This window comes from Dermacentor variabilis, chromosome 6, assembly GCF_050947875.1.
Source record: "Dermacentor variabilis isolate Ectoservices chromosome 6, ASM5094787v1, whole genome shotgun sequence".
NCBI lineage: Eukaryota > Metazoa > Arthropoda > Arachnida > Ixodida > Ixodidae > Dermacentor > Dermacentor variabilis.
The window spans coordinates 30252449-30271735 of record NC_134573.1 but is presented as its reverse complement, the minus strand read 5'-3'; the positions used below and the strand labels follow the sequence as shown (position 1 = coordinate 30271735).

Sequence of the window (19287 nt, the reverse complement as noted above, 5' to 3'; positions counted from 1 at the left end):
TAGAGCCCATCGAACAAGCCAGCCAGACGGTTCTTTGAGGGACGACAATCCGCAAATCGCATGGTGGTCTCTGACGACGCCAAATGTCGACCGAAAGGTGAGGGCGAAATTTAACAAGAGACAACGGCTGAGTATTCATTTTCAGTAACAGAGTAGTTCGCTTGAGTTCGGCTGGAGTAAGCTACAACGTACTCGCCAAAGCTAAGTTTCGCTTGCACTAGAACTACACCCAGACCGATGCCGCTGGCGTCAGTGTGATTTTTCGTCGGTACATTCTGAGCAATGTGAAGTAAAACTAGTGGAGAGGTAAGTAGACGGCGTAAGGTGGTAAATCGCGGTCGCACTCTCCTGACAAGATAGAAAGGTCACTGGTAACGGATAGAAACGGTGGCAGGGGTACAGTGATGGTATCAAAATTTCGCACAAAACGGCGAAAATAGGAATAAACGCCTATGAAATGTCGGTCTACGTATTTTCGGCCACAGCGTAGAGCGCACTGGGATTAGCAAGTACGCCATGTTTGCAAGCAACATGGCCTAATATACCTAATTGTTTGGCAGTGCCTACACAGCTGGCCAAACAGGCCAGCATACGTAAGGCAGGACAAAACTTAATTCAAGCGTTGAAGATATGTCTGGAGGTCGCACTCAAATAGCACAACGTCGTCTAAATAACAGGCATGTTCTCAACTTCAGCCCGCACAAAATAGCGTGCATCATCGGTACAAATGTGGTCGTCGCATTACAAAGAGAGAAGGCCATGACATTAAATTGCTACAAGCCATCTGGTGTGACAAAAGCTATTGTACAGCGAGCAGTCGTTTCCGTGTGCACCTGCGAGTATCCAAAGTGAAGATGTAAGGAAGAAAAAAATTGGCTCTGTGTACGAAGTCAAATGCGTCGTCTAAGCGCGGTAAACGATAGACGTCATTTCACGTGATCTTATTCAAACGGTGATACTCGTTGTTGCATCGGATGGAACAGTCTTTCTTTGTAACAAAAACGATTGCGCATGCCCATGGACTACTTGAAGGCTGAATAACGCCGCGAGTGAGCATGTCGGTCACCTGCTAGTAAAAAACCCGCCTCTCTGTGGCCGAAACCCGTTAAGGTCGCTGCCGCAGAGGTGCATGATAGCCAGTGTCGACGGTGTGAGAGACAGCTGTCGCTCTACCCAAAAAAAGTATAGTGGCGATCAAATGAAGAGCTGAATTGGTGAAAAAGACCGAAAAGCCCGTCTCGCTGCATCGTGGTAAGGTTACGCTCGATTTATGGGCCAAAGGGATGGAGTGAAGAACTCGAAGGCACAGGTTTTACAGTGGCGTTGAAAGCAACGTGTTGAAAAGCTCGTCTTGCTGCGTCGGGGTAACGTTAGGCTCGATTTATGCGGCAAAGGGGAGGAGTGAAGAACTCCAAGGCACAAGTTTTACAGTCACAATGTAAGCCTCCGTGCATGTTGAATAGTGCACCTGCTCAGTGCGATCGTGGCACTCGTAGCATAGCAAATGAAGCCGCAGTTCAGTTGCGTCATGATTACACATGGAAATGGAACCAGCACGGACATAAAGCACGGCGAGTGGCAAAGAAACCATTCGGCAACGGGCGTAGAAGCCAGACGGCACAAAAAGCCCAGTACTGTCAAACAGGAAGCCGCACGAGAAGGGGAGGATCACATACGACCACGCAAGTATGTCGGCGTCTTCTGTGACGCAAGCTTGGCAGGAGGCTGTTTTTCAGATGGCTTGTCACAACGAGGAAGGAGCGCAGTCTATGATTGCATCATGGCTTGAAAGAAAATCCTATCCGACGATGATGTGATGAGTTGAAGAGGAGAGAACAAAAAACTAAATAACGCAAAGCTCCCTTTCAGTGACGACTTGGGCTCTGCAGGCTGCTAATCGATCAATGTGTTGAGGGCGAGGCGTGCGTAGCGAAAGACCTGAAAGCGGCATGATCACCTTCCGAACAATGCGGAAGAGGCTGGCATGCCTTACCAAAATTAAGGCTCTTGTGTCTATAAGTGCTACTCTACTACGTCCCCGATCTGATCCATCATGTTAGGAGGGGAAGTCGGAGGACTCGAACACTTCGCACGACTCGCAGTTCTGCCCTTTCGAACTGCGCTGAATAGTTATCCTGGGGACGAGTGGTAGGCCGACGCCACATGGTTGAAATGGAGCTGCTTCGAGGGGAAGGCAGTCGACGACTGGCGAAAGCGAATTTATCTGATAGGTTCAAAGCACCGACAGGTTAATCAGGTGAAGCACTACGTTGAAATTCTATTGGCGGATAGTTGCAAGCTGGTTACCAGAAACGAGCAGTCAGTGGCATCCGGTGCCGAAAGAAACGCGCCACGTGGGTAGCAGTTCTGCAGGAGCAACAAATCGACAGGTTGTATGGTGTGCGCCATGGTACTTGCGCGCAGGGATACCGTGGCATTAACTGGAGTGTAGATGGTAGCGTCAGCGTTGATGCGTGAAACGCGTGTTGAGTCGGCGTTCAAGGCATTGTAGTAACCTGCGCATAGCTGATTGGACGGTTGTGAAAGGCAGGGGGTGTGCATTCAGAGACTTGTTCCTGGATGGCGTGGGCGTCAACGAGGAGGAGGCCATCTCTTGCGTCATTGACACCACTGAAAGTTGAAGGGTCAGCTCATCGCAAACAAACTGCTTAAGCTGCACCATTAGCGAGGAGCCATCGGCCGCAACAGTGAAGCCAAAGAAAGCCCAACAGTGAATTGCGTGGGGCGAGCCGCTGCTTGCGCAAATCATAATAGTTCTGGAAGAGCGTCACTACTTCAGACACAGTGCTGGAGCTCTTTGCCGACAGCATCTGAAGACCATTGTAATCAATCGCCTTTAAAATATTGCAGCGTAGCAGTGGCGGTGAAGAAAGCAGCAAAACTGTGAGTGTATTATTGGGTGAATATGTGCCTTCAAAAACAGGATACACTCAAATAACAGCGATAGCGGCGAACACAGTCGGCGATCGCTGATAATCTGCTCTGCCGACCGAGAGCGTCAGCTTTTATGGAGGCGGTTAAAGAACAAGTGCTCGAGTGGAATTCGCCTATACCGACCAATGGGCTCGGGGGGCAATAAACTTGTGCCCCAATCTTGGCGGGCGAAAGATGTTGCGCGGACATGAACTGCCTTCAAAGAGCTTCGCAGTTTCGTTTTCTGATCGGTTTTCAATTGGTTAACAGATTCTCAAGTTCTTACGCGAAACTGTGGGCTATTAGGCGAGCAATATTGCAGGTATCAGTTGAGCAGCTATCCGAGTACTGGTGCATTTCGCCATTTTATATGCATCAACATGCAGTTGACGCAAAGAAAAAATAATGTGCGCAATAATTAGCGTTTAATCTCCTTCTTTATTGCAGTGTAGAAATTGACCAGTCATAAAAGCTGACAGAGCAAACATTACAGGGTCTCTTAAGATCTGTCTTAAGAGGTGAACGGAGAAAACCTACTTTGGCTCGTCTTATCATTCGCCGCTTTCTCTTTGCCTCTTTTCTTTCTCTTCTTACAAGTCATCTCAGTCATTACTAGTCATTACTGGTCATTACTGAGCTTTTTTAGTCACTTGGAAGGAATTGAAATTGTTACAAGTTGCCGTTAGACATATTGGTCATTTCGTAGCCATCCGTGTCATTGCAAGTCATTTCAGTGATTATTTGTTATTACTCGTCATCACTAAGCATTTTTAGCCGTTTGTAATCAATTGTGGTCATTACAAGCCGTCATTAGACATATTGGTCATGTCGGAGTCATTAGTAGTCATTACAAGTGCTTAGTAGTCATTATTAGTCACTACTTGTCATTATTACCCTTTACCAATCTATACTATAACGTTATAATTCACTAACTGTGACTATCAATCATTGCTCGTTATTTAATCTGCCTTCACATGGCATAACGACGCTTCGGCGGATTCTCCAGCGGTCATGTCTACTGACACAAACTTCACCATGAGCCTAGAATTGCTTTAACCTTAAAAAAACAATAAATATATAAGTAACGACACTATACCATGAGAAATAGCAGTACGTGCAACAGACATAAGTAGTCAATTTTATCTTCATTACCATCATATGTTGCAGGTGCTTTAACATCCTCACCGCATGAGGGTGTCGGAACTTTGGTGGCGGCCGTTTCCGTTTACCTTGAAATACAAACTGTTCCTTTATTCTATAGAATAGTAGCGTTATTCTAAATCCTTAGTTAAATGAGAAAAATAATGCTAACATATCCACTGCTTGCACGTCAATTTTACTAAGAACACACGAGCGCGCTAGCAGATTTCGGGATCCGGGGATGACAAGAGACGATGACCTGAAAACATAAGCTGTGGCAACTAGCGTGCGTTTACGCCCCCCTCTCTCCCCGCAACATGGCGAAGCGGCGGCTTCACTTGACAGGCGTTCCCTCCGCTCCAGCAGTTTTTTTCTTGTATACATGAGTCATAGAATTCACCAGAAGTATCGCTAGTGACCGCGTGTCTTCCAGGAAGTACCACACAACTCGTGTTTCTCATACAATCAGATTCCACAAGCTTCAGTGACAACCAACAACGCATATAGCTATCCATTATATTTCAGTACGTTCCAAACACGCACGCGCGTCTTGCGCGGATCGATAGCTAAATTATTAGTGGCTGAAATGCAGTCGGCGATGAAAGGTTAAATAAGAAGACGTGCCAATTCGCCCCTCTTAAGAAGCATCGTGCCATCGTCCCGGTGCTAAAAGCAGGAGCGCAAGAATCTAGAGCGCATGCACTCAAGAGAAATAACAAACAAGCAAATAGCTAGTTAGCGTTGGTAGAAAAGCTCATGCAGCACAGCATGAACTATTCCACGTCGTTAGCGGCACCGCTGTGAAAGCGAGATGCCCTCTGGCAAGACCTCGTAGTCCAGTGCACCAATACGTCCGATTTTCTTGTAGGGTCCGAAATAAAAGCTTCTCTCTAAGTCCTCGTCAGGGCATTGGTGCCCAAACCCAAACACGGTTGCCAGGCAGGTACTCAATGTAGTGTCGTCCAAGATTGTAGTGTTTGGGCTACGTCCACTGCTTGTTCTTGACGCACAGGCGCACGAACTGTGTGGCTTCTTCGGGACACTGAAGATAGGTGGTGACGTCGATATTCTCTTCGTCGATGACGTGCGGGAGCATGGCGTCGAGAGTCGGGGCCTGGCTCCTGCCGTCAACCATCTTTAACGGAGTGATCTGCGTTGTTTCTTGCACCGCCGTGTTGTAAGCGAAGGTTACGTACTGCAGGACGAAATCCCACGTGTTGTGTTCGGCGTCGACGTACATCGCGGACGTGCTCGCGAGCGTCTTCTACGTGTCCCATTTGGTCATTCGTGTGCGTGTGGTAGGCGGTGGTCGTCCAGTGACTTATCTGGCTTATACTACAGTATGACTTGAGTAAGCTCAGCTGTGATAGGCGCGCCTCTGTCAGTAATGAGGACTTCTGGCGCACCATGTCGTAGCAGGATGTTCTCGATGAAAAATTTGGCTAATTCCGCTGCACTACCTTTGGGTTGAGCTTACATGTAGGCATAGCGGGTAAGGTGGCTGATGGCCACGACCATCCACTGGCTTCCAGATACTGACGTCGTGATGGATCGCAACAACTGCATTCCTATCAGCTGAAACGGTCAGCAAGAAAGCCCGATCAGCTGTAGTAAACCCGCTGGCCTTGTCGGTGGTATCTTGCGTCACTGGCAGTTACGTCATGTCTTGATGTAGCGGGTGACGTAGGTTGTTAGGTTTGGCCAATAGTACCTCTCTTGCATTATTACGAGCGTACAGGAACACCTGAGGAGCCCGGCGGCCCGATCGTTGTGTAGCGCGTGCAATACTTCCGGCCAAAGTGCTCCTGGCCCAACGAGAAGACAGTTTGCGCGGACTGGCGAGCTCTTCTTTATGAGAACGTCCTTGCTATAGCAGAACGAAGACACTCTACGCCGAAATACCTTACGCATAATGTCGGTTTGCTTTCTAAGTACTCAAGAAGCCTTCGTCACTCCGGGTTTACTCGCTGCTGTTCGGTGAAATCTTCTGCAGTTATTGTTCTTGAAAAGGCATCGTCGTCCAATTTGTCTTGCAGCGGCAGGGCACTATGGGAGCGCGACAGGAAGTCGGCGTCAAAATGATTTTTTCCAGACTTGTACACAACAGAGATGTCGAATTCATGGAGCCTGAGACTCCATCCGGCTAGGGGACCTGAAAGATCATTTTAGTTTGCCAGCCAACACAAGGCGTGGTAGTCGCTTACCACTTTGATATGCCTGCCGTATATGTAGGGCCGAAATTTCGCTGTAGCCCAAATGTTCGGAAGGAACGCATTCTTGGTCGTAAAATAAATTGCTTCCGCTTGTGACAGTGACCGGCTAGCGCAAGGTATTACGCTTTCAGCTCTGTTCTTCCTTTGGACTAGCACAGTACCGAAGTCTACGCTACATGCCTCGGTGTGGATTTCTGTCTCAGCCTCTTCATCGAAGGGTGACCGCTGGCGACTGCATCCGTCTTTCCAGCTCCTCAAATGCGTCACCCTGCCGTGTTTCCCATGGAGAGTCGACGTCAGCTTTCGTGATATATCATGAGCTCTGAAATTCTTGAAAAGTCTTCTACGAAGCGCATGTAATAGGTACACAGGCCAAGGAATCTGCACACTGCCTTCTTCTCGAAGAGCCGCAGGAACTCCAGAGTTACTGATGACGTGGCGTAAGCACAGGAGTCCTTCATAAGCGAAACGGAACTTTTCTAGCTTCAGGGTCAGTGCAAATAGATTGATCGCCTCTAGTACTGCATGATGCCGCCTTCGCCTTTGGTGATCTTCGAAATTTGTTTCAAAGATTGCAACCTCATCCAAGTAGAAGAGACAAGTCTGCCACATAAGTCCTGGGAAGAGTGTGTCGATCACGCACTGGAGCGTTGCAGGCGGAAAGTCTCATTGGCATCATCTTGAACTCGAAGAGACCAGCTGGCGCGATAAACGCGTTCTTCTCTCGACCTTTTTCGTCAGCTTCAGTTGCCAATAACCAGTCTTGAGGTCCATCGACGAAAAGTACTTACCATTGCAGAGTCGATCTAATGCATCGTCTATCCGTGGGAGGTATCATGCGTCCTTCTTGGTGATTATTTAAGCGGCAATAATTGACGCAGAAGCGCAGTTCCATCCTTCTTCCTCACTAAGACCACAGGAGACGCCCACGGGCTTTCCAACGACTAAATGATATCGTCGCGCAGAATTACGTCGACTTGTTGCCTTATACCTTCTCGTTCGCGCTTCAAACTTGGTAAGGGCTCTGGCGGCATGGTCGAGCGGATTCTTCGGTTATTGTGCAATGGTTTGCAACTGGTGTTTTACGAATCTTCAATGACGTCGAAATGTAGTCTTTGTATCCGCGGAGAAGACTTTCGAGCTATTGTTGCTTACTCATGGCGAGGCTTGGGTTTAATTTGAAGGCTGGTTCGGAACTATGGTCGTCGGGGTAGATGCGGCAGAATCCGAGAGGACAAGCGCCTTGCTGGTTTTCACAATTTTCTTGAAGTATGCGCTCGTCGTGCCCTTGTTGTCGTGCTTGAACTCCTGGCTGAAGTTGGACAGCATGACTGTCGCTTTTCCACCATGCACTTGAGCGATTCCTTGTGTGTCGCAAATTTCACGATTGTCGCCATACAGTCGTCATGCATTCCTTGTCATGCCGCCACATTGACGCAGTCTCGGTCATTCAATCATCTCATTCCAATTCCGTTACGTGTCTCGTCATGCCGTCATCATAATTCATTCAACCTCGACCCAGTGGCCTAAGTTGTCTAATAACTTGTGCCCGTAGGTCTGTGTTCGTGGTCGTGGTGCCATCGTTTTCATTGCACCACGGTCATTGAAGCTTTGTCATTCGACATTTGTCATGACATCGTCGCACTGTTGTCGTCAAGCCATCATCCTTACGCTGTCACTCCAACGTCATGATCACTTCAGTATCGCCGTTCTATTGTCCTCCTGATGCCGTCATCGTCATTAGTCAACGTCATCCATGTTCGTCGTCACTTTGCATCGTCCTGTAAGCATTCATTCTTGATTATGCCGCCCTTGTCATTCAACCGTCATCATTGCGTCGCCGTTACATGGGCGCTACGATGAATGCTTTGTCATACCGCCGTTGTCTTTCCGTCTTGATCGTGCTATTTTTACCAATCTGTCTTTTTCCGTCCTGTTTTATTTATACCGTCACCATCACGTCATCGTCATCATACAGCCACTGTCATCTCATTGTCCTCTTGTCGTCGCCATCACTTTGTCGTGAATGTACCAGCGTCATAATTTACTGATTGACATCTCACTTTCGTGAAGCCGTCGTCGTTATACGCTTTTGTTGTTCAATCAGTGTCGTTCCTTCTTCGTAAATCCATTGTCGCTGCATTGGCGTGATAGAGCCATCACACCGCATGTTTTACGGGCGACCTTCGCATGCGATTGCCATAGCGAAGTGGTACGATATTGGAGTATGTGACATGTAGCCGAAGAAATGATGGTCTCTGATTTACCACTACATGCGTTAAATAAAAGTAACTTCAAATATGTGTTCTGTGGCTTGATTTTATTCCGTAGTACCGTTGGCAAGCGTCGGGGGATGAGTTCTACCGTAATTTTAGTTTAAAGCAGCAACTGGGAATCACTCAAGGAATGAACTACTGAAAGAAGCCACTTCAGCGGTTGCCATGTAGCAACGCCACGAGGCTGTGGGTCGCAACGCAGACTACGGGAGAAACGGGCAACGCAGGCTAGGCAGTGTGGCTGCGCAGTCAAGACCGCAAGAGCACCAGGTTCAAGCCAGTGGCTGTGGCACTTTTGCAGTCGGCTCGTAGAATGACAAAAAGACGCACACTGTATCAAACTGCAAAAGCGCTGAGATGACAGCAGGATGGCAGGAATAAGAACGATGTTTTCTTGCCTAGGCGTATATTCAAGCGAAGCTTGCTTTGTCTCTTCCTTCGACTTTCCCACTGCTGCTGCTGCTGCTGCTGTGGCTGCTGCTGTCTCACTCACCGCATCCGGAGGTAGTACATAGTTCGTTTATACATGACAGGAGTAAGACAGAGAGGAAGGGAAACGCGTGAAACTCATTTGGACGCATTCGAGCGGACAGTGTTGAATGAGCACAGTGCCCTCTATATCTCCCCGGGCGTCACCACATTAGCCTCTTGACAGCCGTAATTATCCGTGAACTCCCTCAAAAGCATTGCAGAAACTTCATATCTCCCCTTTCTGTTAATACGCTAGTCAAGAGGGGACGTGCACAGAACTGTAGATAGTAGGGAGGAGAAGAGCCCGTTCCCATGCAACGGTGGGGGGGAAGGGGAGGTGAGAAGGCAAGGAAACCGCACAACTAAACGACAGTGGGTGCGGGGAAACTGGATGTGCTTAGGTTCAAGATACCTTAACATACGTTGCTGCTATTTCTTAAAATAACCACCATGGAAATAAGTCAAGCGGCCGACACTAGGCAGGGCGTGCAGAAGCCGAGCCGCAATAATTAAACCGCACTGCAGTGTCAGCCGCCACAACGGAAGCGGTGGACCATAAACTCAATACTTCTGTGCCCGTCGCTGTAGCTTTGCGGCTATGGCGTTGCTTGAGGTCGTGAATTTGATCCCAACCGCAGCAGCCGCCTTGCGACGGGGGCGAAATAGAAAACGCACGTGCACTTATATTTAGGGACACGTAAAAGTACATTACGGTGTCAAAATTAATACAGAGTCCGCCACTACGGCAGGCCTTATAATCCGATTGTGGTTTTGGCTTGTACAGCCCCATAATCCAATCGACGTTTAATAGTTCAGCCACGATGCGATGTGCCAATTGAAGCAATGGCGATGCTCAACTCTTTCAAAGGTTATGAAATGCGGCGCACATCAACGATTCAAGAAAGCACCTCTCCCTGTTTGTTCTGCGTATTGCGTAGACAGAAAGCAGTGGGGCAGTGGGAAAGCGTGTTAATCTGAACGTTTATGGAAATAAACTTTCGCCTTCAACACCACCGCTAGTTATTGCGAATTTAAGCAACCATTACAGAAAGCTTTGCTTACATCAATTCCCACTGTGTATGGGATCTGCATAATTTTTATATTTGATCTTAATTCCCTGCCCATGCCCAATGTTTTGTTGGTTGTAGGAGGCAAAACGTTCCCCATACACACATCCTTACGGAATGCGCAGCTGTCGCTAAAGACTGCACACTAGGGTTGGTTTTAAGGATCATTGTTTGTGCCAAGCAAAGCTTGCTTTTGGAAATCATGCCTATATTTCAAAGCGAAAGGGTTTAATGGCTCATACCCCTGCTGTCCTTGAAGAAAACGAATCGTCCGGTCTAATGATACAAAAAATTATCATTACCCGCAATGATTCATACTCTCTAAGCAAGCAAAATTTGTCATGCCTCATCCCTCTCGTAGTGCAGAGTCTACAAGCACTCAGCAGGGTGAAGCGTACAATACATACATTCATTAGAAAGTTTTAGAATAGGGGCCCCAAAGAGCTTTGCGGGTGTTAGCGTTGGGGCACGCAGGAGTGAAGAGATTTAGAATAGGGCTTTGCGTTTGCGGATAGCGTCTTGCGCTGACAGCGCCACTACGGCGTCTAAGAAAAGCTATTAGAAATAATTAAATAAAATACACCATCTTATGATAGGAATAGTAATTTTGACTTGCGTGTATTCGCGTTTAATTACAATTTAGAGGTTATTCTTCAAGCAGCAAACAATTAGTTGCGCTTAGTTTTGAGCAACAAACACAACTTTACGTGGCTTCACCAGCCAAGCTTAGCCGTGTTAGGCCTGCGAGCCATAAAATCCGCACTCGAATTTGGAATCAGCGGCGTCTAATCAATCAATCTTCATAACACACGCTAGTTGAGAGAAAGCGATAACCGAAGTCACTTCTCCTAGCTTGCCAACTTCACGCGTTACCGCGAATCAAACCCAGTTTGGTGCTAGGTTAGAGCCGTCGCTTCGATGGGTGCCGCCATGTTTGTTGACGCAAAGCTTTTGGGACCGCTATTTGGGCTCCCGCTAAATCGGTGAAATAGCGTTCTGAACGCAAAACCCAAAGGCAGTTTGCGTCTCGCGCATGCGCAGTGGCTTCGACGCTATTTCTTTGGGGCCCCAAAACATTTGGGGCCCCTATTCTAAAGCTCTCTATTGTCATCACGCATACAACGTACAACTCGATGTCTGGTTTGTTTGGTACAAAAGGACCCACGCTACTTTCTCAATGACTCATACACCCGTTAGCGATGGCTTATACCTCCGTAAGCAAGCAAAAAAGGCAATGGTTCATACGGACGTAAGGCTGCGGCAACAAGAGCTCTGCGAAATGATACGAACAGGGCATACATTCACACACAGCACCATACGTTTCAATTGCCTGCTGAGGTTATGCAATGTAAATTACAAGGGAAGCAACGTTGGCGTGAGTCTGACTCCGCTATACGATTGCGCGAAGCGGCAACTAAGCTTGAAAAACGAGCCAAAAAAGCTGAACTGCGAAAGCAGCAATGCGACAATGTGACACGGCACATTACCAAGTGTGCAGCAGGCTTCCGTCTTCACGTGTTGCAGGAGTGGAACATGCTGCCGAACTGTTTATTTGCAGTTCTTTGTAATAAGTATAAGTGTTCGGGACATTTTCGTAGCTTCGTTTTTTACCTTTTCACAGAGGTGCTTTACGGATGGGACATCACCACAGTCCAGGCGTTGAAGCCAGTAATTGCGAGGTAAGTAGAGGGAAGCTAGTACCCTTCAACAATGATACTCAACAAATCGCGCAGCGGTTATTATCGGAAAAACCCGGAGTGGCAACTTACAGGGTGTCCCGGCTAATGTTAGCCAAGGTGTCAAAATAATAGGTACGGTATACGATTACAAAATCTGTCGCGTTATGTCGTCAGACATCTTTCGTTACTAGCATAAAATTTGTGTAATGATCATCAGGCTAATTGAAATGGTTAATTATTCATATTTCGTTTGTTTTATTGAATGGCATGACCTAGTGTAGAAAGGTGTTATTGCGTCCTAAAACATGGCATTCAGTGCCGTTAAACAAGCTACGCATTGTATAAGAATTCTTCCGCACGTAACTCATAGCAGATCAAATGCGTTAGGTGCCGCGTCATTACGTGCCAGCCTGCCACGATGCCAGTGGCGACAAAATTAATTAGAAAAAACCAACTCTGCTCATTGCCGGATTTCGCAACCGCCTAGTCAAAAGAAGAATTAGCGCCACACCAAGCAACTGCATCATACAATGCCCAGAATGGAGAAGGTCAATAGGTAATTGAAACCGAACAACAATTCAGCTTTCGCACGTCTTGAGTGTCAGCGTCATTCCATCACGTAAGAAACTGAATGAAAGTTACCATTGAGGAAACTATTGGTTCTGCATGTCAGTCTTACGTACGAGCTTCACCAAAGCTATACAAGCTTTTCACACGTCCATTGGTACATCTTCACACTGCGCAACAAGGTGTCGAATGCTTTGAAATTATATATCAAGCTGTTTCTCCAAATTTCCACGATGAACAGCCCGTAATAAAGTGGCATTTTTACATTTTATCAAGCAGTGGTCGGAAGTGTCAAGGGTGTTTCAAAGACAATCGTCAGAAGATGACACAAGAATACTCTTTTAATGGGGCGACGATCTAAAGTTAAAGTTTCAATGTATAACTTGTTAAAACCCAAGTTTTTCTTGATAAACAATGAGGCCCTTCATGAACTATTGTATGTATATCATGTCCTGGCAGTCGCTTTTCAACTGAGCGATAAAATGACGGCGGGAACAGCATCTTTAATAAATCTTCGAGATTTTTTTTGCGATTGAGAGGGATGTAGCCTTTCGAAAAATGTAAAGTCCAAAAAGCAACTAAGGAATATACTGCATTAACGCGAGAAGATAAACAAAATCAATCAATCAAGCAATCATCTAAAGTATATTTTTCAGGGATGGCCCGACAAAAAGCCGTAGTTGCTTGACTAAGGTTCGCACAGCCTTTACACGGTGACGGACGGTAGTGCAGAAAACCATAAAACTAGAACGAAAATAATAAACGAAACGTAGGTACACTTAGGTTGACATATACACAGCCACACAAGCAATGTAGGCTATAAATTACGTACACAGTGCGTGAAACTTGCAATAAAATACCTGTACATGGTACAGATTTCTTCAACATGACCAAAAAGAAAAACTCAGCATAAATATGACAGCATGAATAAATTCGCATCTGCTTTTTATAATGAAAATGCTTCATGCATTACATCGGCGCAAACGGGAAGAGGAAGCCACTAAACGTGGAGCGAAGGGTAAAAGCTAATGCAGTCCAGTGGGATCAAGAAATTGATGGTAATTGGTGAAGCTAAGACATTATTCTTTATAATAATGTAAATGTCGATAATCGGTAGCTTTAGAATCGGTAAAAGAAAAGTCTCGTCACGTCGCCGTCACCTAAAGAGGGCCGTTAGATGCAATAAAAAGTATAAGTTCATAAGTGTATATGATTGATGTGATTTGGCAAAAATAGCATCGTATTAGCAGCTAGGCTCAGTTTATACGATCGCCTTGAAGGAGTCGTCAGCTCTTTCGACAGCTACGGCGACCCAGAGACAATGAGACATTCAAATAGCACAAACAGGTTTCCAGCCTCCAGAAAAGAAATGCAGGTTGTCTGATTAAGAACAAAGCATTGTACAGAACGCAGCAACGAAGTTTATAATCGCTGTGATTGCATGGAATGCAACTGTGCTTGGAACGTTTCGACATGATCTAGCAGGATAGACATGATAAGCAACAACAAACGCTACATACATTCTGAGAATACTGTACTAATCCGCAACGATTCTATGGCTCTTCAACGAGCGATGGGTAAACATGCATAAGCTAGCAGCATCAGTAAGCAAACATGAAGTAATGGCGGAGCCAAACAAAGCTGACGCATTCGTAGACAACACGAAGAATTTCTGTAGAAATTTTCGTAAAATTGAAGGAAAACCTTTTTCAGCGAATCTCACTCATGGCTTTGAATCAATTGTGTTGCTGCACTTTCCCTTGTGCGTACAATGCACTCTCGCAATTTAGTTTAACTCACGGGAACAGGATGGTGCTCAAATCGCTGCAGGCACTTTTTGTTGAGCGTCAGCTACTTCTGGTATTGGATCGCTCTGCGAAGAAGAACAATGAGTGATTAATAGTTAATGACCGTGGGACTCACACCTATTCTTCTTCATCAAGAACGTTTCGTTATGTGTGTGTGTGTGTCTGCGTGTTTGCCTGTAGATTTTCTTAAACACATACGGGTAATCGGAACTATACGTATGGTTATAGCTGCTGTGTAGTTTGCTGTGCCTGCTAGTACTTCCCCTTTTATTTACTATGGGGCACATGGTATACATATTGCATAGCGGCCCCCGAATTTGGGAAGCTGTTTAGGATTTTTGAGAGGCCCTAGACCATGTCTGTGAATTTGTCAGCCTTTAAGCAATTTAGTTAATAACCTCTCATGCCAGCGACGTCCTGTTCCAGGCGCAATGCGCATGCGTGAGGAACCTAATACAATGCTTTGGTAGAAAACTCCATTAAAACTCTGGAATTTTCTGTAAACTTTGCAAATTTGCGCCCATGTTGCGATTTTACGAATGTTGCGTCAAGTTTAACGAAAAGTGCTTTTCGAGAAAACGTTCTGCTTGTCGTTTGTCGACTCTAACGTTTGAAGTTTTCTTATGGTGAAAAAGGGCAAAGGCACCGTTTCCCTCGAACAAGTTAGTGTAGACAAGATCCTGAAGCAGGCGAGATATGTAACGTAGCCAGTCAGCTGATCAAACTTTGCTGCTGACGCTGCTGCTACTGCTGCTCTCATTTAGAGTATTTCAAATTTACGATAGTTGTCAACCTGAGTTCGCAAGTTGACAAGCATGGTAAACCACAAAAATGCTAACCGCAGGTATGCTATACCACACAAATCAATTTAGGATAAATACAAAATACACCCTAAGTTCATCCATTCGCTCCAACTGAGTACATGTATGGGTTCTCAAAGCAGCCTGTGTCTGTGATATTTCTTTGCTTTTAAACGGATGCCCAATGGGCGTGAAAGGCTCGCAAGTGCAGCATGCAGTAGCGGCACTTATTGCCGTCTGTAGGAAGAAGCGCTAACGTTAGATTGCACAAAATTTGACTTATGGCAGCCATATGAGGAAAATTGCTTCTTATGAAACCAATACAGAAGGCAACCTTTCTAACCAAGTTTCTGAACTTTTTGGCAGGTTGAAGAAGGAGCATTGGTTCAAAAGCTAGTAGAACTCCACAATGCATCAGTGAGGTGAGTTCCTGTTCCATAGTTTCTATGCTCTGTTTCAGTAGTTCCGTGTAGCAGTGCAAAGGTTACGCGACCTTGAGTGCAGATTCGCGCTCAGCGAGATATAGTGTCAGTGACTGGAACCCGTTGTTTGTCTGAATGGCCATAACAAGTCATCTCAACGGAAGATGTTTACTTTGTGAGGAAGAAGAGCGGCATGCTGAAAAGCCCTGTTGTCCCATCGTGTGGCCCGTACTCAGTTCGCTCTCTGGCTGCGCTTTACCTGCTTGTGCTGCGTTTGTTGCTGCTGCTCTACGACCCTACTAAAAGCCTTTAAAGATTGGTGGAGGCGCCGAATACAACAGGAAATCAGGAGCTTCGCAATCGGACACTACAACCCGTTTCCTGTATTCCGGAACAAAGACTACCACACCCTCAACCTCAATCCGATGCCACGGTGACCACGCGGTCTGACCTGGCCCGTAACGTCAACGCGACCGACCCATCCTCAGCTGTGTAGAAGACCATGACGTAGATGGCTGGCTCGCTGACTACGACCGGGTGAGCATCGAGAACCACTTGGAGGACACCAAAAAACTTAATTAGGTGTTTTTTAGTAGTCTCGCCAGCGTGTGGTAGCGAAACCACTAAAGTGATCTGACGGTGTGGGAGGCCTTTAGAACTAACGTTATGGAGGCATTCCGGCACCCCGCCATTCACAAGCTTCGCGCGGAAGGTTTGCGTGGTCGTGAGCAATAGTGCAAGGCGACAGCTAGAGGCCATAAAGGATACCTTCTCTAGTGATGTAACCGCGTTGACATCATAATGGCTGATGCCGAGATCAGGCTTATCCTAAAAGGCATTGAAGACGCCGTGGCCTTCCAGATGCTTTTGGCTAAAAATCCGGCAACAGTGTATGCACTTATTCGTCTCTGCCAAACCTTCGATGCACTATGCAAACAACGTGTAGCCACCCGCCAATCTCCTCTACAGGCCACTTCAATGCGGAGCTTGCCTATGGCCCCGGATAACACTTCGCTTCTGCTACAGATCAAGAAGTTCATCCGTGACGAGGTTGCTCGTCAGCTTTCTCTGATACGGCTTACACCTGGCTAGTAGAATTTTCTCTCCATTGGCCTCCTCTCTCCAATATGTCATCAAGGAACAGGGAGCCGACCACATTTCGCCTTCTTTGCAGCAGGCTCCGATTCCCTCTCCCCTGACATACGCCGAAGTCACTACGAGGCCTGCCCCGCAGACCTACGGTCCCCTTCGCACGCCTTTGCGCCCGCCAGTATCCGCTCCCACCCGACCAATGGTCCAGTACGCACGCCCCCAAGGCCATTGGCACACGGAAGGCAACCATCCGATTTGTTTTTATTGTGGCCAGGTTGGACACGTGGCCAGTTCCTGTCGCCTACATACACCGAACATCGCCAAGAACGAGCGGCCATATGCAGCACGCTTCCAACAAAGCCGCTATTATTCGGAAACTTTTAATCTCCTCCTGCCACCCAGACTACATTCTGTGCTCGCCGTTCACTTTCTCCTCACAGCCGCTCCCTCTCTTCCATGCAAGGTAGGCGGATCCCTCTGCACTATGAAAACTCACAATTGCAGTTCTAGAGGCAAGAATTACAGTGTCAGCGAAATGTATAAGGCCTGACTGTTCCCTGAAAAACGTTACTGAAGTCGCAATAGAAGGAACATTGACGGTTGCACTTGTCAATACCGACCATAGATTTGAGCGACAGATGCCTGTATTTGCCGCTAAATTGCAAAAATGACGACAACGCTTTGTGGACTTTTCCTTCGGACTGCGAACGCGCTGCACGTCGAACCATCCGACACCTCCATCATTCGTGTCCTGATTCAGGAGGTTTTGCATGTCATCGAATTGACTGTGTTCCTATTATGTTTTCAAGGCGTCATATTAGGTTGGAATTTTCTCTCCGCCCATCATGCGATCGTCGACTATGCCTGCGCCGAAATCTGGCTCCTTTCGTTTTCGAATGATATTATGAATGACAAGAGCCCTCTTCGCAAAATCCCCGTTTCAGAAGACGCTGTTATACCTGCTTGCTTTTCTGCCCTTGTATCTTTTGTGTCTCAGTACACGACGGCACAATGGTCATCGCGCATTCTGAACTCTTGACTCGCCGCCGATAACTACCACTGCCGTTCGCCGTCCTGAAATTGAAAGGTGGCCCCCAGCTCATGTGCATTTCAAACCCATTGGCTGAATCAATTTCTTTACAATTTCTTTGAAATGTTGGAAAGAGCCGAGCTATCAGCTTCACCTTAATCTTTGAAACAATGGACGCCTCCTCTTATCTTGCCGCTCTCCAGCCCATCATCTTCTCAGTCACTACCGCGTTATCTTATGCCATGTATTGCCAATGACCTTACGACGACGAATCGAGAGGAAGTTCTTGACTTGATACAAGGGATAGCTTCCTCTTTGTACTGTTAAGAAACGTCACTCGGCCGTACAAGGTCTCTTTCGCATACTACCGACATTGGGAGCCAAGCACCCATTCCGCAGCGTGGCTACCTAGTATCGACGAACGACAGACACGCCGGCGATAACCAGTAGAACGATATTACCACGTGGTAGTGACAAAAAAGAACACAGTAGCAATACTGTGAAAGACAAAACTAACTTTTATTGGGCGAACCTGTGGCCACAAAGTCAGGCTGCACTTAAAGCACAACCATAGCAGCGAACACAGTCGGCGATCGTCGAAAATCTGATCAGCGGGTCAAGCGCGACGGCTTTTATACATCAGTCGTCGAATGTTCCAGAGTAATCGCTACGACCCACGTGCCTTCCACAAAGTTCTACACTATTCGCGTCGCACATACATGCAATCAGATTTCTTAAGGTTCGGCGACAACAGACAGCGCATAGAAGCATCGATAACATTCTAGAAGAGAGAGAGAGAGAGAAGGGAAGATGGAAAGGCAGGGAGGTTAACCAGACTGAGTCCAGTTTGCTACCCTACACGTCGGGAGGGGAATGAAAGAGAGAGAGAGAGAGAACTTAGGTGTAGGATGTCTATAGTCGGGCACTCAAGTCTGTTGCCCTCAGGTAGCGAAAAAGTGCTCGAACTGCTTTCTGTGCTAATGAACTGTGAGGCCTGGCTCCCAAGATCTTCGCTTCCGTAAATGGCCTGTCATCCAGTCTATTTAAGGCACACTGGGGAGTTTCACGTTGATTGTCGAAGCGAGAACAGTGGCACAGATGGTGACTGATGGTCTCTTCACACTTGCACTTAGCGCACATTGGTGAATCCGCCACTCCAATACGATAGCTGTAGGAGTTGGTGAATGCTACTCCTACCCGCAGCCGACACAGCACTGTTGCGTCACGTCGTGGAAGGTTCGCTGGTAATTTAAGTTTCAGTGATGGGTTGAGGCTGTATAAACGACACTTAGAGTTCTGTGGTGTATGCCAGCAACCAAGCGTGATGGTACGAGCGAGACTGCGAAGCTCTCTTGCAGCGGCGACTCTGGATAAAGGTATTAGGAGTGTCGGTGAGCCAGCCTGGGCACGTCGGGCAGCGTCATCGGCGAGGTGATTACCAACGATGCCACAATGTCTCGGCAGCCACTGAAATATGATATCATGTCCTCGTTCAGAAGCGCAATGACAGGTTTCGTTGATTTGTGACATCAGCTGTTCATAATTGCCACGTCGTAAACTTCGCAAGCTCTGGAGGGCTGCTTTCGAGTCACAAAATATTGCCCATTTGTTGGGCGGTTCTTTTTCAATGTATTCGACAGCAGCGCGAAGAGCGGCCAGTTCGGAACCTGCAGATGTCGTCACGTGTGAAGTCTTAAACTTGATGACCACCGATTCAGATGGTAGAACAACGGCGCCCGTAGAATTTTCCGAGACGGAACCATCCGTGTAAACATGAATTCGGTTAGC

The 19287-nt window shown here is 47.0% G+C and overlaps 1 protein-coding gene across 4 annotated transcripts in view; it reads left to right on the top strand.

Annotated features, from left to right (window-relative positions):
- The window catches only part of LOC142584114 (uncharacterized), a 147705-nt gene that overhangs the window by 77008 nt on the left and 51410 nt on the right, over nucleotides 1–19287 (top strand). For all 4 annotated transcript variants that reach the window (XM_075694294.1, XM_075694295.1, XM_075694292.1 and 1 more), the window contains 2 exons: nucleotides 11723–11780; nucleotides 15322–15377. In XM_075694294.1, the coding sequence (XP_075550409.1) occupies nucleotides 11723–11780; nucleotides 15322–15377 (114 nt within the window). The remainder of the gene's footprint in view (nucleotides 1–11722; nucleotides 11781–15321; nucleotides 15378–19287) is intronic.